Here is a 24,380-nt window from a genome sequence, read left to right on the forward strand (position 1 = left end):
CTGTTGTGTGTGTAAGTAAGGTCAAGCAGCACAATATGTCCTCCAAGAAGTCATTTTCCCATGGATGTCTCACATAAACCAGGAGTGTTGCACAATTAGCTATATCAGTACTTTCATCCAACTGGATAGCATATTCTTCAACAGACTGGAGGCGTGAAACCAACTGAAATTCCAAATCTTCTGTTATATCCCTAATCCTCCGAGATACTGTTGTGTCACTGACAAAGACACATTTAATCTTCTTTGCTGATTTCTCATCAAGCACTGTAGTTACTTTATCTAATGTAGCTGGATGGATAAGTTTTTCGCCATAAATATATGACACTTTCTCTTTTGCTATTCGATAAGCAACTAGATAAGAAGCCAGTTGCAATTTATCATTGTGAGTGGTTGATTTCCTAAGGAATTTCACTGATAAATTCAATTGTTCTTTTATTCTTTGAAAAAATCTACTGATTTTCCAACTAGTTCAGCATGTTTCGATTCAAGGTGCCTCTTTAATTTTGAAGGCTTCTACTTTCATTTACAGAACTTCAGTGCAAATAACACACTGTGGCAGAGATTCTTGTTTATCCTTATCATACTTATTAAATCCATACTTCAAGACTTCTTCACTATATTGCCTTAGCCATAATTTCTTCTTCTTAGCAGAAGGCTCAGACCAGGGCACAGGCGGCGATGATGCCTCGCCCATACCAGTACGAGATATAGCAGGCTTCTCTGTCATTGAGTTCGTCTGTTTGTCTTTCTCTCCTGAACAAGAAGGCCTTGGTGCCTGAGTAGCAATGACACCCTTTCTAATAACAAATCGATCCATTTGATACAAGTGTGGTTGCACGAACTGTTGTATAACTAAAGGAGACTTTTGCACACTCCTAAAACTTGATTGTAATTAATCATGTTCTGTTTCAAATCTGGAAGTACACGTCGCAGACTAACAGTTTACATGTTTCATTCACGTTCGCCACCCACACCGCCACCGTGTTACCCTGCACCTCTCTCTCTCTCTCTCTCTCTCTCTCTCTCTCTCTCTCTCTCTCTCTCTCACGAAAATAGAAATTCTGATCATTACGATTAGACTCGGATATTCGTTAGGACTAGGTGGATCCATGTATGCATTCAAATTTATCTTATAGCCATGTACATAATGATTTTTATTTTATTTATGTATTTATTTTTGTAAGCCTGCGACCCAGCTTGGAGGACTTGGAGACCCAGTAATGGGTCGCGACCCGTAGTTTGAACAACCCTGGCCTAGCCTACACTATAAAATATACTCTTTACATACATGGTATAGTAATAATTATCAGCTAATTCTGGAGGTTCATGCAAAGTGACTTATGATAATTCAATGCAAAGAGATATTGAATAACAAACAAGAATTAGCTTAGCCTACACTATGGTATATTGTATACAGGCATGGTACCATAGCCTACATTATACTCTACTCTATACTGTATTCACATATCGTATTATACAAACATCAACATAGCGAATATGCATCTTTTCAATGGATCTTTTAAAATGTTATGTCTTAATTCACTGTATCCAGTAATATTGTATATGTTGCTTTTCTTTTATATATTGCGATCATAGTGATCAATGTTTTGGTTTGGAAATGTTTACGTGGTGTTTATTTTGCCGCATTTAACTCAGTTCAGAGCGCTTTTCTTGCTTCTAGTTAGAGTAAATGAATCTCTAGAGTCTACATACTTTGTTTACAGGGGGCAAGGTTATTTTTCATTATATGAAGTGTTTTTAAGCTGAAATATAACTAAAATACATCATGTTGTGAAATTAATTGATCTATTATTCTCATTAATCCTTAAATGCCGAGCCTCTATTTACAAAAGTGTCTGCCGAATGCTGGCGCGGTTTGAGAATTAGCACCGAAGCGGAAAGAAAGTTTTTTTTAAAAAATCACAACACGCTTAGTTTTTAATATTAAGAGTTCATTTTTGGCTCCTTTTTTTCTCACTGCCTGAAGTTTAGTACGCAACCATCAGAAATGAAAAAAAAATATCATTATCATATATATATATATTGGAATATATGACAGAGCGAAAAAAAAATTTCATATATAATTGTATACAAATCGCGCTGTGAGCAAATCGGTTAAAGGTAAGGAGCTATTTTTTTTTCATTGTATTGTCCACTAAATAGCGATGATTTTGGTATATAACAAATTTTAAAACGATCAAAGCAACACAGAAAAAATATCATCAAATATGATCCATCAATTCGTAACGCGCGGACGTAAAAAAGTTTTTTAAAAAAATTCACCATAAATCGAAATATTGTGCTAGAGACTTCCTGTTTGTTGCAAAATGAAGGTAAATGATTAAATATTACTAGAATGTAAGAGTTTTAGCATACAATTGCATTTTTCGACCATTTTGGTCGAGTCAAAGTTGACCGAAGGTTGAAATTTCGGTACTTATCGTGATTTATATGAAATATTTAAAAACTGATAAAAGCTACAACCATGAGTTATTTTCTGTTGTATTCTACATGAAATTGCACACATTTTCATATATAAAACGTTATGTAACGGCTAATATAAAACGTTGCAAAAATTACGACAATGTGACTAAAGAATTTCTGAGATTTTCAGCAGAGTTAGCACGCACGGACGTAAGGAAAAAGTTTTTTTCAAAAATTCACAATAAATCGGTTGCAAAATGAAGGTAAATGATTGAATATTACTAGAATGTAAGAGTTTTAGCTTACAATTGCATTATTCGACCATTTCGGTCGAGTCAAAGTTGACCGAAGGTTGAAATTTTGGCACTTATCGTGATTTATATGAAAATATGTCAAAATTGATAAAAGCTACAACCATGAGTTATTTTTAGTTGTATTCTACATGAAATTGCACACATTTTCATATATAAAACTTTATGTAACGGCTAATATAAAACTGTGCAAAGATTATGACAAAGTGACTAAAGAATTTCTGAGATTGTAAGAGCCTGACGCCGTCTCTTCCAAACACGTGTGTGTTCGTGTGTTCGTCGTCCATCGGAGTGGCGAGACGTTTGGCGTCTTCACAAACAGAAACATACACACAGTTTGATACAGAAGATTTGTTGGAACATTATGCGTACATGATTAGAATGCTTGCATGGCAATGCAAGTAGTGGTGATTGTACATACATCAAGACAACAATGGTTAGGGAGAAACAGACGGAAATATTGTATGGTTGAAATCGCGTTCCTTTAGAGAAAGAAAACGAGATGCTCTTGTCGTCTTGTCCACTCCGATGGACGACGAACACACAAACACACACGTGTTTGGAAAAGACGGCGTCAGGCTCTTACAAGATTTTCAGCAGAGTTAGCACGGACGTAAGGAAAAACTTTTTTTTCAAAAATTCACCATAAATCGAAATATTGTGCTAGAGACTTCTCGTTTGTTGCAAAATGAAGGTAAATGATTAAATATTACTAGAATGTAAGAGTTTTAGCTTACAATTGCATTTTTCGACCATTTCGGTCGAGTCAAAGTTGACTGAAGGTTGAAATTTTGACACTTATCGTGATTTATATGAAAATATGTCAAAATTGATAAAAGCTACAACGAATTAGTTTTTGTTGCATTCTACGTGAAATTGTGCACATTTTCATATATAAAACTTTATGTAAAGGCTAATAAAAAATGGTGCAAAAACTACGACAAAGTGACTAACGAATTTCCAAGATTTTCAGCAGAGTTAGCTGATGCTTTCTTTTGGGATAAGAAAGAAATTCACGCATGCGCAGCTGGGTCACGCTTGTAAACAAAACAACAGTGTGATCCGTGAACTCCCAGCATCCCTCAAGGCGCGATTTAAAATTTTTCGCAGCACCCGACAGACAACTTTTGTCGATGTAAAATACGTCCAGTCGGCGTTAAAGGGTTAATAGATCACGATGGCCGTTTGGGGGCGTTTGTTTTGTGTAAAAAAAATTCAAGATTCTGTTCGCTATTTTCACTTGATTTCATCATAATATGAGCTTTATGTATTTATCGTTTATCAGCATAAAAATAGCAGTACTGTGTTCTTTCATACCCAGTAGTTTTGATTAAAATACTTTCTCTCCAATTTTAATTACGATCAAGTTTCATCCATGTTGCCAATGCACGAATATTTACAGTATAGTCATTAGCAACTTGAACATTGTTTTCTCGGCTTCAGCTACAACTTGCAGCTTAAATTTAGCAGTATATTTCCTTGACGATCTTTTATCCATACTGAATAAGGGTATAATGTAAAAATACATATCCTATTCTATTTAACGTTATTTGCGCCATAGCCTTCGGTAATTGTTTATTAATGTACCATGGTTGAAATACAGGTAAATGGCTGTTGTTATCCGATTCGGTTATAAGCAAAACAACAGTTTCTTGGTTGGTTGTTTAGGGCTGTACGCATTTACGCAAGAGTATAACGTTACTAACAAGTTGTCTATTGTCATTTGGTCTCTCTCACTGCCTGATCACATTGGGTGCAAAATTAAAAAATATTTTATAAATAATATTGTTGTATCGGTATTAAGTGCTTACCCCATTGCAAAACTGAACTATCGTAAGGTGAATTATCGTAACTCGAGCATTACCTGAGTATTTTAATAGTTTTATCACAAAAAGTGCATTTCGTCATGAAAATGAGATGAAAATACAGTATTAAGTGAATATTTCTCAGTGAAAAATACTGCAAATGGGAAAATTTTCCGTGAATAATGGGTAGATACATTCCAAAGAGAAATCCGTGATTACGTGAGTCCTCGAATCGTGAGACCGTGAATAAGGGGGGTTTACTGTACATACATACATACATATATACATATACTGTATACAATATATATTTTAAGTTCGGTCCTTGTGAGCAACATCAGCAATTTCAGCATGCCACAGGTGAGAGAGAGAGAGAGAGAGAGAGAGAGAGAGAGAGAGAGAGAGAGAGAGAGAGAGAGAGAGAGAGAGAGAGAGAGAGATTGATTAATTGTGGGTTATCTGGCGTCACAACTACCACGGTCACTGACGCCAAAGAGAGAGAGAAAGAGAGAGAGAGAGAGAGAGAGAGAATGTCTGTTAATTTTTTTATAAATTTTAAATGCAGTACACTGCACAGCTGGTTTTAATTTTGTGTACATACTGCACAGCTGGTTTTTATTTTGTGTACGTACTGCACAGCTGGTTTTTATTTTGTGTACATACTGCACAGCTGGTTTTTATTTTGTGTACGTACTGCACAGCTGGTTTTTATTTCGTGTATGTACTGCATGTTGGTTTTTATTTTATGTATGTGCTGCACAGCTGGTTTTTATTTAGCATATGTACGGCACAGCTGGCTTTTATTTCATGTATATACTGCACAGCGTATTCTGTGATGTTTATAAGCAGACTATAGCATTTTGTTTCTTGTTTATGGGCATATTTAATGCAGATGGTTATGCAATATTAACAAGGTAGGGGGAGTAAGGGTACGAAATTGTTGCTTTACATCAATATAGCATTTTTTTTATCATATCCAGAAATGTCCATTATTAACGGGCTTTGGATGTATAATTTTTATTTTTAACAAAACTATTTGACCTTACCTCATCCAAAGATATAATCCCCAAGTCTTCACCAAGAGCAGCATCACCTCCACTGTGTGACTGACAAGTATGCGGTGGTAGAGCCATGGCACCATGAGCCTGCAAGGAGCTCATGTCATTCCCTCGTAGCCTTGCAAGGCGAACTTCTAATTCCTCTTCAGGTTTTGGTACATGTTCATCAAGAGCTACTTCCTCCATTACCTGTAAAAGAAAAATTCTTTTAACGGCCATTCCTGAGCATTCAAGCAATATGCACAAGTTGTACCTGAAACAAAAGTGCTGCATCAATGAATACCGCATGAAAGGCATTTTTATAATTTAGTTTTACAGTTTTCTAGTGATATATAATAAGCCAACTTCTTGACTGAATTTTCTGGATTAAGACATCAATCACAAAATCTACATTAACATGCAACAGATATTGCAACATTATTTTCGTCTGAGTACTGAGGTTTGGAAACTTCTGAAGTAAGAAAAAATTGTAGTGTAAAAATACAATTCAATTTCTTGTTAATTTCCCACTAACAATACTCTTACACAACAATGTCCTTGGTAAAATAAACTAAGAGGGATTTCTGGAAAAAAGTTAAAAATTACAGTACAGTACAAGAGCTCACTGCAAACCTGGCAATTAAAACTGGGCTTTCATTAATAATCACAAATGAGCAATATCATAGATACGAAGTCCTTTGTTACCAGAAGTCCCAACCTCACCCTGCTAGACCTCGGTTTCACTATACTCTTCACAAAAAAATGAAAGATACTGAAGCAATTGGTTTGGCTGAATGAGGGCACAATGTGCTTCTATCTAAAAAACAATAATTTTGAAAAGATTTTATGGAAAGGGACCAAGACACACATGACTGCTCAAAACAGTTCAATTCTGTCAGTTTTCTTGGGCTTTCTGAATGATGACAAACCACCTCTTATAAAAGGCAAGTTAAAATATGCATGAAATATCAAAGAAACCAAGGAATCCAAATTCCAGTTGGCAATAGTTTGAGACTTTCACAAACTATTTTAGTGATCCCTAAACCCTGGGCTGGTACACCATTCAGTGGGTCACTGGTGTTTCATAAAAAAAAAATATAAAAATATTTACTGTTCCAATGGCATATAGCTTGTAGAGAGTCTTCTCTGCTCTTCTTACATACTTCTCATCTCCAGGTAGATGGTACAATAAATTTCCAAAGGACATGGAAAGATATTCCGTTTTTGTTTTTATTTTACTCTTATGTCTTGACGCACATGCAGGTGGTCATCTACTGAAAGAATGAGTGAAATTAAAAGGTGGACAGGTATTTATAGCAGGAAGGCTGGATTGATGTCTTGGCGGGCCAAATCTTCTTTGGTCAGTTTCCACCTTGGGGCACTGATGTTGCGAAGTCCAGAGGCATTCAAACCTTCTTGGCGGTATTAATCTTGGAGGTTTGGGGGTTTTTGCTGGTGTATTGCCCGCTGGTCGCTGGTGTATTGGTTCATTCCAGTACAGGGGTGTTTGTATGTCTCTCTCTCTCTCTCTCTCACTCACTGGTGCTTGGCAGCATTTGATTAATTTTTTCACTTCATGTGTTGTTGTTTGGCGTTGGCTGAATGTCTTCGTTTCCTGTCATGCTACTGCCTACTATTGTACAGCATGCAGCAAAAGTCGTGGGACCCGATTTCAGTGATTTTCGTTCGAAAGTCACTCACTGTAACTCTCACCTTCTTTGCATTTCTAATGATGCCAAGTTGCAAAGACGAAACATTTTGCAGCTTCACTCAAAAAATATACAGTTCACTAAGTATGGTTTTAAAGTATCAATGCTGTATTTTTTATCAAAGTATCAGCTAGATCATTATAAAAACATAACACAGTGATTTTCAATTATGGTAAATATGAAAAGACATAAATACTTAATGAAAATTACTTTTTAGCCACCACAGTAATGTATTTAACGTAATGAATGTATTGGAGATGTAGTTGTGGCGTTGGTCTAACCAGACGTCAACTGTATAAATGGCTCCGTTTGCCTCCCCTTCCCTTACCCGCAGGGCAAGTGCACTTGCTCTTCTCGATTATATAATCCTTATTAAGTAGTACAGTATACCCCACCAAGACTGTGGAGGAATTTCAGAAATCCTGCTTTATGGTCTTATAGACACCCTTTACAAGTTACAAAGATCTGATGCAACACTATATTGTTGCTATCTGAAATTTAGCCTAGTACGTTATGAAGCCAATAGCATTGGTCTAGACTCCAGAGCCATAGTATTATTATTATTATTATTATTATTATTATTATTATTATTATTATTATTATTATTATTCTTAGAATGAAGAAGCATCTAGATTGACACATTATCATTTCTCACTAAAAATCAACCAAATTAGCTGAAAATCACCTATATGATATAGATTGGTGTAAAAAATTGATTTTTGAGACTATTAAGCAAGTTTGAAGTGAATTTCGATGAGTAATATTAATTTGAAATCTTTAAAAGCTTCGTACAAGTTTATTAGCGGGATGGTATTAACTAAACTTTCTGCAGATGTTTAATTAGTAAAATACTTTCAGAATAATAAAGTAACTTTAATATTACTCTAAAAACAAGAAAATTAGGCTTTATTATTACTGGCCCAAAAAGTCCCTTGTAGATTTCGTTCTTCATGGACTTGGCAGACCAGCTCACGAAAATTTTTCAAAAATTCAAGAACCGTGTAAAACATTTTAAAATTAAGTTAGAAGACTGAATATTTGACTGGTAGCTTTGCTAATGAGATGAATATATGTTTAAAATCTTAAAAAGACTGGTTAAGTTTTTCTATTGTTACTTTTAAGTTTTAAGTTTGAGCACTCTGTAACTATTATTACTCATAAATGCCAGTTGAAACAATGGGAAATGTGTGAATCTAGATGCAGCAAATGTGCGGTTAGATATATAAAGCTCAAATAACATAGGGAACTTCATAAAATGTTTTAGCTTGACTTTTATTAAGCAAAAACTATAGATTTGGATAATTTAACTGAAATTCCTCAATGTAATCACTGGTGTTCCTCATAGCAATGCTTTTGGCCGAGTATTATTTATGCTGTATAAGCAAAATATGAGGTTTAGATTGAATGCAAGATCGTTTCTTACACTGATGATGCTAATCTATCTGTGCCAATCCCATCTCATGCTGCTGAATTATTTAACAGAGTTGTAGTTAAAATTAGTCAAAACTCACAGTCTGCTTATTATTAGATCAAGAAAACAGGATGTACCCTGACCTCACATCTTTTTATTAACATTGGTTCTTTTACTAATTGCAACGCATTTAGAATTTGTGTTTTTCTTGACTGAAATTCATTTTTGTGAAAAATATAGTTTAACTTTCATCAGATGCTTAAAAAATTTTTTTTTCTAAGATACTTGTCTATCCTAGGGAAATGTTTTCATCCTTTTATTCTTCAATTTTATAAATATCCCTCCCCTGTTTGCATCTTAACTTGATGGCCAAAAGCTTGAGCTATATTTCATTTCTTACCACACCTCCTAACTTTATTTGGCACTGTTGTTAAATGAGGTCATTTTGGAAGTTTTATAACATTTTTGTTTTACTTCTCCTGTAAAATTTTCCCAGACCAGACTGCGCCATTAAGAAGAATAGTAGATATTCAGTTAACTCTTACAGCATTGCATTTTCTTCAATGAGATTTAGTACCACACAGTTATCTACAAGTTTTGTCCCAGTTATGACCAAATTATGGTATGGCCCTCCTAATTACATATAGTAGCTGAATCGTTGGAACTACAGAATTTCAAATCTGTTGCAATCTATTTTTTTTTGAGCAAGCTTACATGGGTTTCATTTAACTGACTGTTTTTTTTTTATTTGGTTTTTAATATTGGCCTTACTTTTGTTATGTAGTTTATTCTTATGTATTATATTCATTACTTCTCATTGTCCTTTATCTGCTGGGTTGCTTTCCCTGTTGGGGGGCTTTGGCTTGTAGCATTTTGCCTTTCCAGATTCTATAAAAAATGTGCAATGCGGTATAGGCCAATTAGATATAATAGTACAGTGCCAGTGCTGCAAAACAACATTTATAAAAATCTGAACACAATCAATTAGGCCTACATGTGAAAATAAGACCTTTTAAGTCTTACAGAATAAAGAACAATTTTTATGAGAATTTTATATTCAAAATCAATACAGGAATCTAACTCAATCGTGTTATCAGATTTATGCCTTAAACATTTTTAGAGGCACAAAGGTCTTTCTATTTTCATGTTAACAATGACAAAGCCAGGTTAATATACAGTAGTTTGCATCCATTTGCAATTTGATGTGAGGTACAAACTACTAACTTTAGTCTTCACAGACTGAAAAGGAACTTTGAAAGTGATGTATTACCCTCTCCTTGGAGAATTGTTATCCAACTATGTTCAGACTTTTAGGCTGTAAGATTCATGAGATAAATGCTCAGAATTTTAGGTTGTAAGATTTATGAGGTAAAAAATGTGGCTAGTAAAGATTGCTCAGACTTTTGGGTTGTAAGACTCACGACAAAAAAAATGTGGCTAGTAAAGGTTATTTCTCAAAAATATTAAGCGCAAGGAGTCTATACAGCAACTGAAGTAATATGCAGACAATGAACTAATCAAAATTGGTCTAAATTAGACCATTATTTTTATTAAGGAATTAGTTACTGTAGTAGGCTCAGCTAATGATTGCCATGTTAAGTGAATAGGCAAGTTAGTCATAATATATGGCTAAAACAGTTTAAACGTAAGCCCTGACAGACACAGTGGAAGTTCAGTAATTAAGATATGACAAAAGAGAAGCTAGGCCTAACTTTGATGTATGTCTTCCTAATTTAAAAAAAATATTTGTACACTGCTACTTTAACATCTACATTTTACTGTTATACAGTAGTGCATTAGTCTAAGTTACAGGGTATCAAAAACAACATACTGTAATGGGTATCTAGAGTTCTGTAATCAAAAACATTTAATGACTTTAGTGAGTCTTGGGTTACAACGGCAGTGCTTCTGGGATCGCAGGCACCGCTCCTCGTGGCGAAAAACGGACGAACTCGACCGCGCCACCCAAGTACTGGTAAACAACCGACACAAAAACCGAGACATCCAAGACATAGTAATGAAAGGTTTGGAGAGTTGGTACCAAGAACCTTACCTGGCCCCCCCTGAAGATATTAAATTATTCTACAGAGGGAGGTTCCACAAATGATATAAAGACGATGAAAAAGCCCTGAAAAACATCATCAGGAAGTATGTCGCCACCACCGACCTGACGAAAAATGTACAATTGATTACCTACTACGCCAGCAAGATGAAGAACAGTCTTATTATAAAGAACAACCCCGCCCCTTGACAGGGGGACGCTCACAACCTTCGTGTCCGGCGTAGTGATATTATCAATTGCTTCGAAGTAATAGATCAAGCCCCTGACCACCGAAGACTACGGATACTAGAGGCATTGCATATAGGAGCAGAAAAACCTACCATCAACACTACACAAGGAACCTATCTGCTTCCGACAGTGACACGATGCCCTTTCACAGCGTCTCCGAAAATATAACTATCGGAACATCCCAGCAGGACGTTGAGAACAGCAGCAACGAACAAGACCCTCCTGACAAACCCCCTGACAGAGGACGTGACCTTAATGAAGCTATAAATGTACTCCTCTACAGGACACATATTACGAACCACAGGGAGAAGACCATGCCCAGTGACATCAGCGCTCTCTTGGCCAATCAAAAATCAACGCTCTCTTGACCAATCAAAAAGCAGACTGTGATCAGCGCCCCTGCCGACTGCTGATATAAAAAAGCGAGACCATAGCCACCACTTCATTCAGCTCCCGCCTGAAGAAGGATGAAGGCCTTTCGAAACATGTTGCGATACCTATGATCCCAGAAGCACTGATGACCCCTGCACTCATTTTTGGACCACGTCCTCGGAATTTCCATTAACTTCGACTTTTGATATTTTTATAAATAAAACCCCTGCAATGAACTTCGGCATTTTACTTAATTCTGTTGCAGAAGAAAAAAGGCTAATTAGAAGAGTTGAATGAATAATCTACAAGATTAATGCAACCAAGGCTGCCATCATATTTAAGAAAAAAATAACAACAACAACACCAACAACAACAACAGCAACAATATAGAAATATTTTTCGGCTTGCGACGCAGCATAGGAACGGAAACCCCCTCGTAAACCGGGGACTCCCTGTACTGTAATTAAAAAATTTATGCCTTCCTGTAGTAAATTATGTGAAATTTTAAGCTAACAAATACATATTCCCAATCTGGGGTCGGATATTTGACATATATGACAGGTCCAACCTCCCCCCCCCTCACTTCAGAGCTTTGGAAAAGATTGGAAATTTGTATCCTTTTGTTTAAAATTTCATATATTATAGAACTGCATAATTTTTTTAAATACTGTATATCATTATAGGCAGTCCCCAGTTTACGACAGAGGTTCCATTCCTACGCTGCGTTGTAAGCCGAAAATTGTCGTAAGCTGAAAAATCGTCGAAAATCATAAAAAATCCCAAGAAAAGCTTACTTTTAATGCTTTGGGTGCATTGAGTTAAAAAAAAAATTCCAAATTTTGATTATTCTACCGTTTTGGGGCCATATTTCTCCTGTTGGATCGGCGTCGTAAGCGTTGTAACCCCGGAACATGCGCCGTAAACTGGGAAATAATTTCTAATGAATATATTTGAAAAGCATCGTAACCTCGGAATGCTGTAAGCCGGACCTATCGTAACCCAGGGACTGACTGTATTATTATTATTATTATTATTATTTTGTTACCCATTTGGTGGTTAAATAAAATAGCTAAGAATGATACTGAAAAATCTCTCTCTCTCTCTGGTACTTATATATTTTTAAGGGTAAAATTTTTAAGATGACTTTGAAATGATATTAATATCATTTCAAAGATTAATAACTTACTGTAGTAAATCTTTTTTATATAAAAAATGTATTTATACCGTATGTAATTACAAAAACACTAACGTGACGTAATTAACAAACCTAGCATTCTGTTTGGAGGTATGTAAGTGTCCCATCAACCTAAACTACCCACATATTTTAGATATGCTCTCTACAGTAGTAATATCCTAAAATGCATAACTGTACAGTAAATAGAATTTCAAAATCATCTTACAACACAGGAAAATATACATAACATATACGCCCAGTGCATTACATACAGTATGAGCAGAACAATGCGCAACATTACGTAGGCCAAAGAAAATGTGTGTCTGAATGATAGGGGACACTTAAGGGTAACAGCTGTAGGCTTGAACTTAATTTTGCAAAATGACTTTGAGATGATATTAGGGTGTTCTGGGATGATAGTCTGAGGCATAATTTTTTTGAACTGTCAAGTTTGGGGATGAACTGTTAAAATAGGCAGTTAAACACATTTTAGGGGTGTATATAGCCTGCTTAAGAGTAACAGTAGTAGAAGAGCACTGCAATGTAAGGTTACTTTGGGTATTTTGGGATGATGTTTTGGGGTGTATTTTTGTTTGAAATGAAATTAAATTGTTTTAGTATTTTTGTTTGAATTATCAAATTAAGCAGTGAAATGTTATAATAGGCAGTTATAAGCATTTTAGTTTAAGGGGTACAAGGTATTTGGCAGTTACAAGCCAGTTATAAGTATTTTTAGAGGGGATTTTTGTATTTCTGCGGATTTTAAATTTTTGCGGTAGGTTCTGGAACCTATTCTCACGTAAAAATGGGGGAGCACTGTATAAGACTGGAAAACCCAAGGAATTTCTGTCTAGTACATTAAATGGATTTGCTTTACTTACAGCAGTAATTATATTCACTTGTCCAAGGCAATGAGGCGTATTGCAGTATTTATATTTGTATAGGCAGGCTTGTACGGAGGTAAATGATATATAAAAATTTACAAAACATTCTCCCCAATAATCTGTGTTTAAAAGAGATGTGGCATATTATTTAATAAAAATGAGCTACATAAAGATGAAAAAGTTTCTCTCGAACAGTAAATACTGGAAACGTAGCTGGGAATTAATTTAAGAGATGACTCGTGGTCCCAAGTAGGCTTTAATAATTAATTATTTTGCAGTCCCCCTCCACAAGATAAGGAAATTGCTACGTTTTTAAATGAAAGAAAAATAGCCAAATGCTAATAAGTTACATGCATCCCTCTTGCAAGTTTAATAGTTACTAAAAAGAGAATAAGAAAAAAAAAGATTCCCTTGCAGTTACAATGATTATAAAGCCTTAGTACACAAGTGATATGAAGAAATACTCGATTAAATCCTTACAAGTCTTGCGCAGGTCGTAAAAGAATGTCGCAAAATGGCCAAATGTTTTGACAGGTCGCCGGCGTAGATTAAGCACGTGTGTATTCGACAATAACAATTGTCACTTGACAAGTTCAGCTGAGCAAAGGGGGGAGAGGGAGGTGTGGGTAGGCAATGGGCCCCTTCCAGACAATGCCTGAGCAAGACTCACCTTAATAGCGAGATAAAATGAAACAAACAACTATTCTTCTTTATAAAGGATGCATGGACAAATTGATAAATTAATTTCACATTATAAGTTGTTAACAACAACTCAAAAATACCAGCATAAGAAACTTTAAAACATGGCATTCTAATTTAATGTTTACTACGTTTGGGGACTGGCTGAGCGGACGAGGGATGGGGGGAGGGGGAGGAGACGTTGCTCACTAAAGGCTAAACACTACACCACTTTCACTTCTGGTAGTCTCAGTCGACCTTCACCAAATTGCTGGCTTCTCTGACATGTGGGAATGTTCTTATTATTAAAATAGTTTAACCAGACCACTCAGCTGATTAACGGCTCTCATAGGGATGGCCCGAAGGATTAAAAGGAAGTGGTGTACCAGGTCTAGGCCATTGGCCAAGCACTGGGACTAAATGATCAATGAAATTTTATAAATATGCAAAAAAGCATATGCTTCCGCACTGAACATACGCACACATTAACCCTTAAACGCCGACTGGACGTACCATACGTCGACTAAAATTGTCTGTTGGGTGCCAAGTGGACGTACCGTACGTCGACTACAAAAAATTTCAACCTTCGGTCAACTTTGACTCGACCGAAATGGTCGAAAACCGCAACTGTAAGCTAAAACTCTTACATTCTAGTAATAGTCAATCATTTACCTTCATTTTGCAACAAATTGGAAGTCTCTAGCACAATATTTTGATTTATGGTGAATTTTTGAAAAAAACTTTTTCCTTATGTCCGCGCTGTAACTATGCCGAAAATTTCAAAAATTCTTTCGTCATTTTGTTGTAATTTTTGCAGTTTTATATTAGCCCTTACATAAAGTTTTATATATGAAAATGTGTGCAATTTCATGTAAAATACAACAAAAAACAACCCATGGTTGTAGCTTTTATCAGTTTGGAAATATTTTCATATAAATCACGATAAGTGCCAAAATTTCAACCTTCAGTCAACTTTGACTCGACCAAAATGGTCGAAAAATGCAATTGTAAGATAAAACTCTTACCATTCTAGTAATATTCAATCATGTACCTTCATTTTGCAACAAATTGGAAGTCTCTAGCACAATACTTCGATTTATGGTGAATTTTTGAAAAAACTTTTCCCTTATGTCCGCGCACGGTAACTCGGCCGAACATCTCGGAAATTCTTTCGTCACTTTGTCGTAATGTTTGCACCAGTTTATATTAGTCGTTATAAAGTTTTATATATGAAAATGTGTGCAGTTTCATGTAGAATACAACAGAAAATAACTCACGGTTGTAGCTTCTATAAGTTTTGAAATATTTTCATATAAATCATGGTAAGTGCCAAAATTTCAACCTTCGGTCAACTTTAACTCGACCAAAATGGTCGAAAAACGCAACTGTAAGCTAAAACTCTTACATTCTAGTAATATTCAATCATTTATCTTCATTCTGCTACAAATTGGAAGTCTCTAGCACAATATTTCGATTTATGGTGAATTTTTGAAAAAAAAAAACCTTTTTCCTTACGTCCGCGCATGGTAACTCGGCTGAACATCTCAGAAATTCTTTCGTCACTTTGTCGTAATGTTTGCACTGTTTTATATTAGTCGTTACATAAAGTTTTATGTATGAAAATGTGTGCAATTTCATGTAGAATACAACAAAAAATAACTCATGGTTGTAGCTTTTATCAGTTTTGAAATATTTTCATATAAATCACGATAACTGCCAAAATTTCAACCTTCGGTCAACTTTAACTCGACCGAAATGGTCGAAAAACACAATTGTAAGCTAAAACTCTTACATTCTAGTAATATATACTCATTTACCTTCATTTTGCAACAAATTGGAAGTCTCTAGCACAATATTTCGATTTATGGTGAATTTTTGAAAAAAACTTTTTCCTTACGTCCGCAAGGTAACTCGGCCGAACATCTCAGAAATTCTTTCGTCACTTTGTCGTAATGCTTGCACCGTTTTATATTAGTCGTTACATAAAGTTTTATATATGAAAATGTGTGCATTTTCATGTAGAATACAACAAAAAATAACTCATGGTTGTAGCTTTTATCAATTTTGAAATATTTTCATATAAATCATGATAAATAGAAAAAATTCTACCTTTGGTCAACTTTAACTCGACCGAAATGGTAAAAAACTGCAATTGTAAGCTAAAACACTTACAGTCTAGTAATATTCAATCAATTACCTTCATTTTGCAACAAACGGGAAGTCTCTAGCACAATATTTCGATTTATGGTGAGTTTTTGAAAAACTTTTTTACGTCCGCGCGTTACGAATTCATGCATCATTTTGTGATAATATTTTCTCTGTGTTGCTTTGATCATTTTACAATTTGTTATATACCAAAATCAACACAATTTAGTGTACAATACAAAGAAAAAAAAAATAACTCGTTAGCTTTAACAGTTTTGCTCACAGTGCGATTTGTATACAATTGTGAAATTTTTTTTTCGCTGTCATATATTTCAATATTTATATATGATATTTTTTTCATTTCTGATGGTTGCATACTAAACTTCAGGCAATGACAAAAAAAAAAAGAGCCAAAATTAACTCTTAATCTTAAAAACTAAGGGTGCTGTGATTTTTTGAAAAAAACTTTTTTTCCGATTCTGCGCTAACTCCCGAACGCCGCCGGCGTACGACAGACACTTTTGTAAATAGAGGCTCAGCATTTAAGAGTTAAATACATATACTCACGTTTCCATCTGCACAATAAAAACCAAAAACTAATGATAAAATTCAGAATAAGTTAAGATTTTTAAAATTCATATTTTTTTATTTATTAAATGCCCTATGGGCTTTTGTATTTTCATAAATTGTTTTTTATATTTTATCTATTAATTTACAGCTCCTCATGAATATTAAAATTTGAACATCTGAAAATGTAGATTCTGATAAAATTTCAGTGATCAATCTATTTCTGAAAACTGACAACTATTGTTGGTTATATTTTGGACATTGACAACACATGACATGGTCAATGTTATTATCACTTTGCATTCTGTGCATTTGGGAGCTGGGTTATGTGAGCTGCTCATCAAGTGTCCATTTGTCAGACGAGTATGACCTATTTGGAGATGTGACAGCGTAGTAGTAGTAGTAGTAGTATCATTTAAGTAGTTTTATCAGACCACTGAGCTGGCTTTCAGCTCTTATAAGGCTGGCCCAAAGGATTAGGATAAAATACCATATTGGCTCATGTTCTCCTACTGTAACACATCCACACAATAAATACATTTACTCATGCTTCCACACTAAAAAGGTATATTAAAATTCATAAGTAGTTAAGTAATATTTAAAAAATTTAAATTTAAATTCGACAAATGCTATGTTTTCGTGCTCTTATTATTTACTTTTTATATTTTATCTATCAAACCACAGTTCCTCATGAACAACAAAATTGGAACGACTGAAAATGTAAAAGATTCTGACAAAATTTCATTTATTGATTTATTTCCAAAAGTTGACAGTCGCTGTTGGTCATATTTTGGACACTCACATAACACGTCTGACTGTTATCAACCCCCTGCACCCTGGGCACTTGGGAGCCGTGCCATGTGGCTGCTCATCAAGTGCCCATGTGTCAGAAGAGTGCGGTCTAATCTGAGATGTGTTAGAATTACTTGTGCATGTCTCTCCCTCTGATATGATGAACTCCATTTTTTAACATTAGGTTTTATTTGTTTTACTACTTTCAGGTTCTTCATTCCATATATATTGCCATTTACTTATGTTACCCATTTTTGTGTGTATTACATAATCAGTGCATAATCAGTAACAGGGATATTCACATTTGACCTTGTAATGTGGGTTGCTTCTTTGACTGCATCTTCATTTCCTTTGATCCCTACACGGGCAGGGATCCAACATATATTACATTTTTTCCATTATTATATAATAAGTTATGGAGATATAATTTAATTTGTTGCACTATATTATTTTTTGATCTGTAACTCTGAATAGCTTCTATAGTGCTTCTCGAGTCACTAAAAATCACAATATTATTCAATGATGTTTCTTTAATTATTTTTATAGCTGATGCAATTCCATACAATTCTGCTGTAAATACTGAAGCAGATAAGTTTTGTCTTGGGACACTGCAGCATATCCCACCCCGTGTTCTGATGTACTGTAGATTCATCTGTATATATTGCGTAATGTGGAACTGTTTGGCTTATATGCTTTATTGTATGTTTTCTATGTTGTTCTGGTGCATATGAGTTACTTTTTGATAAATACTTGAGGTGTGTGCAAATCCTCATTTTATTCATTGTCCAGGGAGGAGGTGATTTTACTATTAAAGGCACTTGTATATTTATATTCAACGACTCAAACAATCTTCTAGCTCTAATTGGGAAAAGTGGTGGATGGTTACTTATAAATATATCTCTTAATTCAAATAAGTTTTTTGTTGGAGAATTACGTGTCTGAATTCTTAGAGTACTTTTCATTGTTACTAGCTCTCTATGGAGAGACAAGCAGTTCACCACATTCAACTTGTAAAGATGATTTTGGTGATGATCTAAAGTCTCCTGAGCATATTCTAAGGCCTTCATTGTGAACAGGGTCTAACATTTTCACTGCTGTGTCCGATGCCAAGCCATATGCTTTGCTTTCATAATCAATGATGGACAGAACTGTTGCTTTATACAGTTCAGTAAGGGTATGTCTACTGGCTCCCCAATTAGTGTTCAACAGTTTTCTAATTAGATTTAATGCTCTTTTGCATTTAGATTTTATGTATGTAATGTGGGCTTTCCAGTCATGTGAGTATCAAATACTAATCCTAAAAATTCTGCTGTTTGGCCAACTGGTATACAGTACTATGGTTTCTGATTTTTAAATCTATTTCTTCACCTTTTTTCCACTTTTTATTTTCATAAAACATGATTGCTTGAGTTTTATCTATGGAAAATTTAAAGCCTACAGATGAGGCCCATTCATCTATTTTTACTAATGACGCTTCCCTGTGGAACACCATTTTCAAGTGGAAATGTTCTAGACAGAACATTAACAACTCTCACCTGAGAACTGTGATTTGTCACAAAGTTTTGTAAAAACATAGGTAAATGTCCACGGATGTTGTTGTTTTGTAAAATTTTTAATATAGTACACCTCCATATCCTATCATATGCTCTTTCATTGTAAAAAAAGACAGCTACAGTAATTTATTTTCGTTCAAAACCTCTATGTATATAGTCTTCTAAGTTAGAGAGAGGATCTAATGTAGATCTGTTTATTTTCTCAAATGTGTCATGTTAGTCGAGCATTTGCCATTTTCTTTAGCAATTTGCATAAGCAGCTTATTAAAGAAATTGGTCTGTAATTATTTACATTACTGGGATCCTTTCCAGGTTTGAGGATAGGAATTATTATAGCTTTAAGCCACCCATCTGGAAATAAATCTCGAAGCCATAAATGACTATAAAACTCTAATATGCATGACTTTGCCCAAGGTGCTAAGTGGCAGATCATCTCAAAGCAAATACTGTCACCCCCAGGAGCAGATTTATTGCTGTTCAACAGAGCAAATTAAAACTCTGATATATTAAATTTTCTATTATAATATCTATCTTCTATGGTTTCAAAATTTATTGTTATTAATTCTATACTTTTTTTTTTTTTGTACAGAAATGCTCATCTAAATTACTATCACTACTTATTTTTGCTCAATTTTCTCGTATTACATTACCTATTTCTTTAGGACCAAGTATTCTTTTCCCATCTTTTATTAAGGCATGTCTGGGTGCTTTGACATGGGTACCATTTATTTTCCTGAATTTTTCCCATATTTTTTGTATGGGAGTATTATTAGAGAGATCTGATACATATTTCCTCCAAGAAATGATTCTTCCTTGAATTACTTCTCTTTTAAATTTTGCAGATATTTTCTTATCTGGAAGTTTTGATGTATCAATTTCTAATAATAATATAGTCATTTTTTTTAAAGTTCCTTCTATATTGGTAATGTTTTGTTTATTTTACTGAACTTTCTATTCAAATTATCTAATCTTCTTTCAATTTGGGGTTTTATTTTTATTAATTCTGTTAGTTTTTCAGACCACCGTTGGACTTTAAATTTTGTTGAATGATATTTTGATTTTGGTATCACTTTATCAGCAGCATTTTTAATGAAATCAACAAGAAATTTATTAGTTTGGTTGTGGTCTTTTAAATATTCAAATGGTGGGATATTCCTAGTGTGGAATTCATACTGCTCCCAATCTGCTTTATATAAATGTTATATTGAGGGAAATGCTTGGTGGGATTATTTTGTAACAATGAAATTAATACTGGGCAATGATCACTTGTATGCAAGTCGTCATCTGTATTCCAATCCAATTTGTCAACTATGTTTGCTGTAAATGGAGTTAAGTCAATTGAGGAAAGTAATTTATACAGCACATGTCATATGAATCTATGAATTCTTCTATTTTACTTCCTGCTTTATTTGAGTCTACAATTACAGTCCCACATCAGGTTGTGAGCATTAAAATCACCTACTATTAATGCAGGTTCCTTGCCATCATTAAGTAATTCTTTAAGTTTGTCAAAGTCATAATTTTTATTAGGTTGGTTGTATAAATTATAAATTGCATAATTATCATTTTTTATTCATATTCTAATACTAGATATTTGCAGATCAGTAAAGTTTACAGGTACTCTGTCATAACATACTTTGTTATGCACATATATAGCAGTACCTAAATTTCCTTCTTCCTCTCTAGATGTAGATGCTAAGATATATTTACCTATTGTTGATACTGTTTTGTTGACATGTTGTAAACATAATATCATTGGTTCATATTCTTTTAGTAATCGTTGTATTTCTCCTAGGTGTAATCTGGTCTGCAGACCATTTATGTTCCATTGTATAATATAACTACTGAAAATATTTGATCATAGCAGTCGAGTTTTACGCTCTTTTTTTGTATTATCAACTTGCATTTTTTCTAGTAATTTACTCACGACATTTATTTGTTTTTCTCTATAATATACTAAGCACTCAATGCACATGCAACCTTTTTCATGGGTACTCAAATCTGTGGTTTCTTTTTTCCTGTATTTCATAAAATTTCTTATAATGTTTATTAAATCATCTTTTGTTAAGTTTTTGTTATTACTGCGTGATTCTACAAAACGATCATTACATCCACATGTGTTTCATTTGCTCTTGTACCAATTATTGATGATGGAGTAATCCCTTCTCCCTTGACATAATCATTGTCGTCTTTAACTTCAGTGTTTTGGATATCTGTATCCATAGGTTTTACTATTATTTTAGGAGATAAAGGTATATTCTAAGTTTGTTTCTGTTCTTTCTTTACTAATTATAGTTGGTTTTTTCTTTTTGGGTGGTGTTCTCTCCAAAGGCCTTTTTTTTATCTTTAATTTCCACTCCATCACGACTTTCCTCTGTTTCTTCTGTAGGAGTATCATCATCTTGTGCTATTTGCATTAAGACTTCAAAAGAGTTGGATAAAATGTTACCCATATCCTTTGTGCCTGTTTCTTGATTCTTTACCATTTTATTTTTTTTCTGTAAAGCATTAATTTCTTTTTGAGATTTATTTGGCTGTGGTTTGTTACTTCTATCTGTATGTATTTTTGCTTCATTATTAGTTCTTGTTGTCAGGGCATATGTAAGTTTCTTCGCAGGATCTTGAATTCCTCTCACTTCCAATTCTAATTTAGCCTCTCTAATAGACATTCCTGTAGCACTTTCAATTCCGTGTTGTACATGTAATACTGTACATGCATTCTTTGGATCTTGCATGATGGTTCTTCCGGCGTCGAAAATCGTCAAAAATCATAAGAAAATCAGTTTATAAAACGATGTAAACTTTTTATTGGTTTTACATCAAAAACCTTCAAATTATGATTATTCTGCCATTTTGGGGCCATATTTCTTCCGTGTGGCATGTTCTTCAGATCCACAAAATAATTTCTGATGAATATATTTGGGTCGAACCTCGAACGTCAGAAGTCGGAACCGGAGTAAACCGGGACTGCCTGTATACATTTTGGTTCAGGTGTGGCATGTTCTTCAGATCCACAATAATATTTTTTTTGCATGCCCATGTTTACTACAGTTTTGACATTGTAGTGGCTTTGGGACATTGGGCCTTATTTCTCTGTTTTGACCTAAAACTTTTATTTCTTGGGGTAGATCTTGACCCTCAAATTTTATTTTCATGATTTTTAACATTTTCTTATTTTTTTGTTTACTCGGTATATTATATACCTCACAATCTTGGACTCTGGGATATCTTTTTTTAAGAGAGTCCAAGAGAATATTCTTTTTGGCTGGTTCATCACTGTTCTCAGGGAGCACAATGGTAACCTGAATGCTGCTCAGTGTCATGTTTTTTAATTTTTACTTTTATATTATCTATTGTTGTTATAGACACAGTCCTCAGACTGACTCTTTGTTGTGGCTTCTATACGCCACATCTTTTATCTGTCTAAACAACATTTCTGTAGTTGAATATCTGTTTGATAGGTAGTTTTCCAGCTTTAAGGCTGAGATTTTCCATTCTGTTTCTAAGGTTAGAAACCTTGACCAACTTCCAACTCCCAAAGAGGGAGTCGAAGTGAGCCGTGGTTGGGTCAAGAACATATTTACTTCTTTTGGGTTCATTTTGTACTGGAGTATAAGGTTCCAGTGTAATTACATTTTGATTTTTTTTTATTTTTCTAAAGAGAGGCTGTCATAGGAAGTTCCAGCGGTTGTCAACTGAGCTGAGTCGTTACCATCAAAGGGTCCAGGAGTACTCAAATCCTTATAATGACTTGTCATAAAAATTGAGGGGAGGGAAAAAAAAAATCAAACCTGAAAACCTTAAAGAGATGTCATCAGCCTTTCATGGAGTTTATTCTTTCACCAATGGTACAATTGAGAGCTGACCCCCAAATGTCCGCTCCCTACCCTACCCCAAAGGAGATGGCAAAACATGATTAGAGTGGCCCAAGTGTAAGCCAAACCCGCTTGCTAGGACTCAGAGTATTACAAGAATACAATTGTCCCCACCCTAATCACATCATAGGCAAACCGGATAGAATGCCGCGAGTCCTATCCCTAGAACCAGACCCCCCTAGAATTCGTGGTCTAGCCCTAAAGAATGGTTCCGCCTGATATCTCTCAGGTCTGAACATTATTGGGCAGTTGATGGTTCTACCACAGTTCTCACTATTTAGCTTCAGGTATAAACCCGATCCCAGTTATGATAGTTTTATCTATTTGTCAGGCCCAATAAATTTTAGCAAAAGTGGAAAATTCCACAAAAATTAATGCAAAGAAATATAGAATGGTACATGGGGTTTTTGGAATCAAACCTGGGAACAAATTCCTGGGGTTCAAGAGCCCTCTCACCACGTCAAGGTGGTCGCACATTGAGGGGGACCATCGTACGGTAATAAACAACTACCATAATTATAGTATAAATGAAGTTAAGTAGAATAGGACCGATATATTTTTACATTATAACCTTATTCGGTATGGATAAAAGATTGGCAAGGAAATATACTGCTAAATTTAAGCTGCAAGTTGTGGCTAAAGCTGAGAAAACAATGTTGAAGCTGCTAATGACTATAAATTATTGTGCATCGGCAACATGGATGAAACTCGACCATAATTAAAATTGGAGAGGAAGTATTTTAATGAAAACTACTGGGCATGAAAGAACACATATTACTGCTATTTTTACGCCAATAAACATCCTTTACGTTTTAAGGTCCCTTAGCTACCTCTTTATGCCAGTTTCCCGTATCTACTAAATGACAATTTTCGGAGAGATTTTACTAAGATCATGCACAAACATTTTGGAGCCATAAATCTAAAGCTTATACCTAAGAATCCTAAGACCACTGGCTCGCTCTTCAAGTTTAAGGATCAGCTCTGCCCTTTGAAGACATCGCGCGTCGTTTATGAATACACTTGTCCCAGATGTAATCTGGGAAAATATACTGGATCTACCTGGCGTCTTCTCAGGGTCAGGGCCGATTCTCATCGGGGCGTTAATTATAGAACTGGGTGTAAGCTATCTAACCCAGAAACTTCTTATATAAGGAATCACATTATCAAATGTAAAAGTACCATCAAATATGAAGATTTTAAAATTATTGGCCAAACGAAGGAGCTCAATGAACTGCTGATTTTGGAAACGTTAAATATCAAATTACGAGTTCCGACTCTAAACAACCATTCCTCTTCTGTCCCGTTGTTTTTAGCCTAAGTTTTCTGTCAGTCTTTGTACCTCTTGACGTTGTTTAC

At 34.8% G+C, this 24,380-nt stretch overlaps 1 protein-coding gene across 1 annotated transcript in view; it reads right to left on the reverse strand.

The window, feature by feature from the left end:
• The window catches only part of LOC136826855 (uncharacterized), a 371,452-nt gene that overhangs the window by 143,118 nt on the left and 203,954 nt on the right, over positions 1-24,380 (reverse strand). The window contains exon 4 of the mRNA XM_067084346.1: positions 5,584-5,784. Coding sequence (XP_066940447.1) covers positions 5,584-5,784 — 201 coding nt within the window. The remainder of the gene's footprint in view (positions 1-5,583; positions 5,785-24,380) is intronic.

The sequence above is a fragment of the Macrobrachium rosenbergii genome, chromosome 41 (genome assembly GCF_040412425.1).
Source record: "Macrobrachium rosenbergii isolate ZJJX-2024 chromosome 41, ASM4041242v1, whole genome shotgun sequence".
NCBI classification, from domain to species: Eukaryota; Metazoa; Arthropoda; class Malacostraca; order Decapoda; family Palaemonidae; genus Macrobrachium; species Macrobrachium rosenbergii.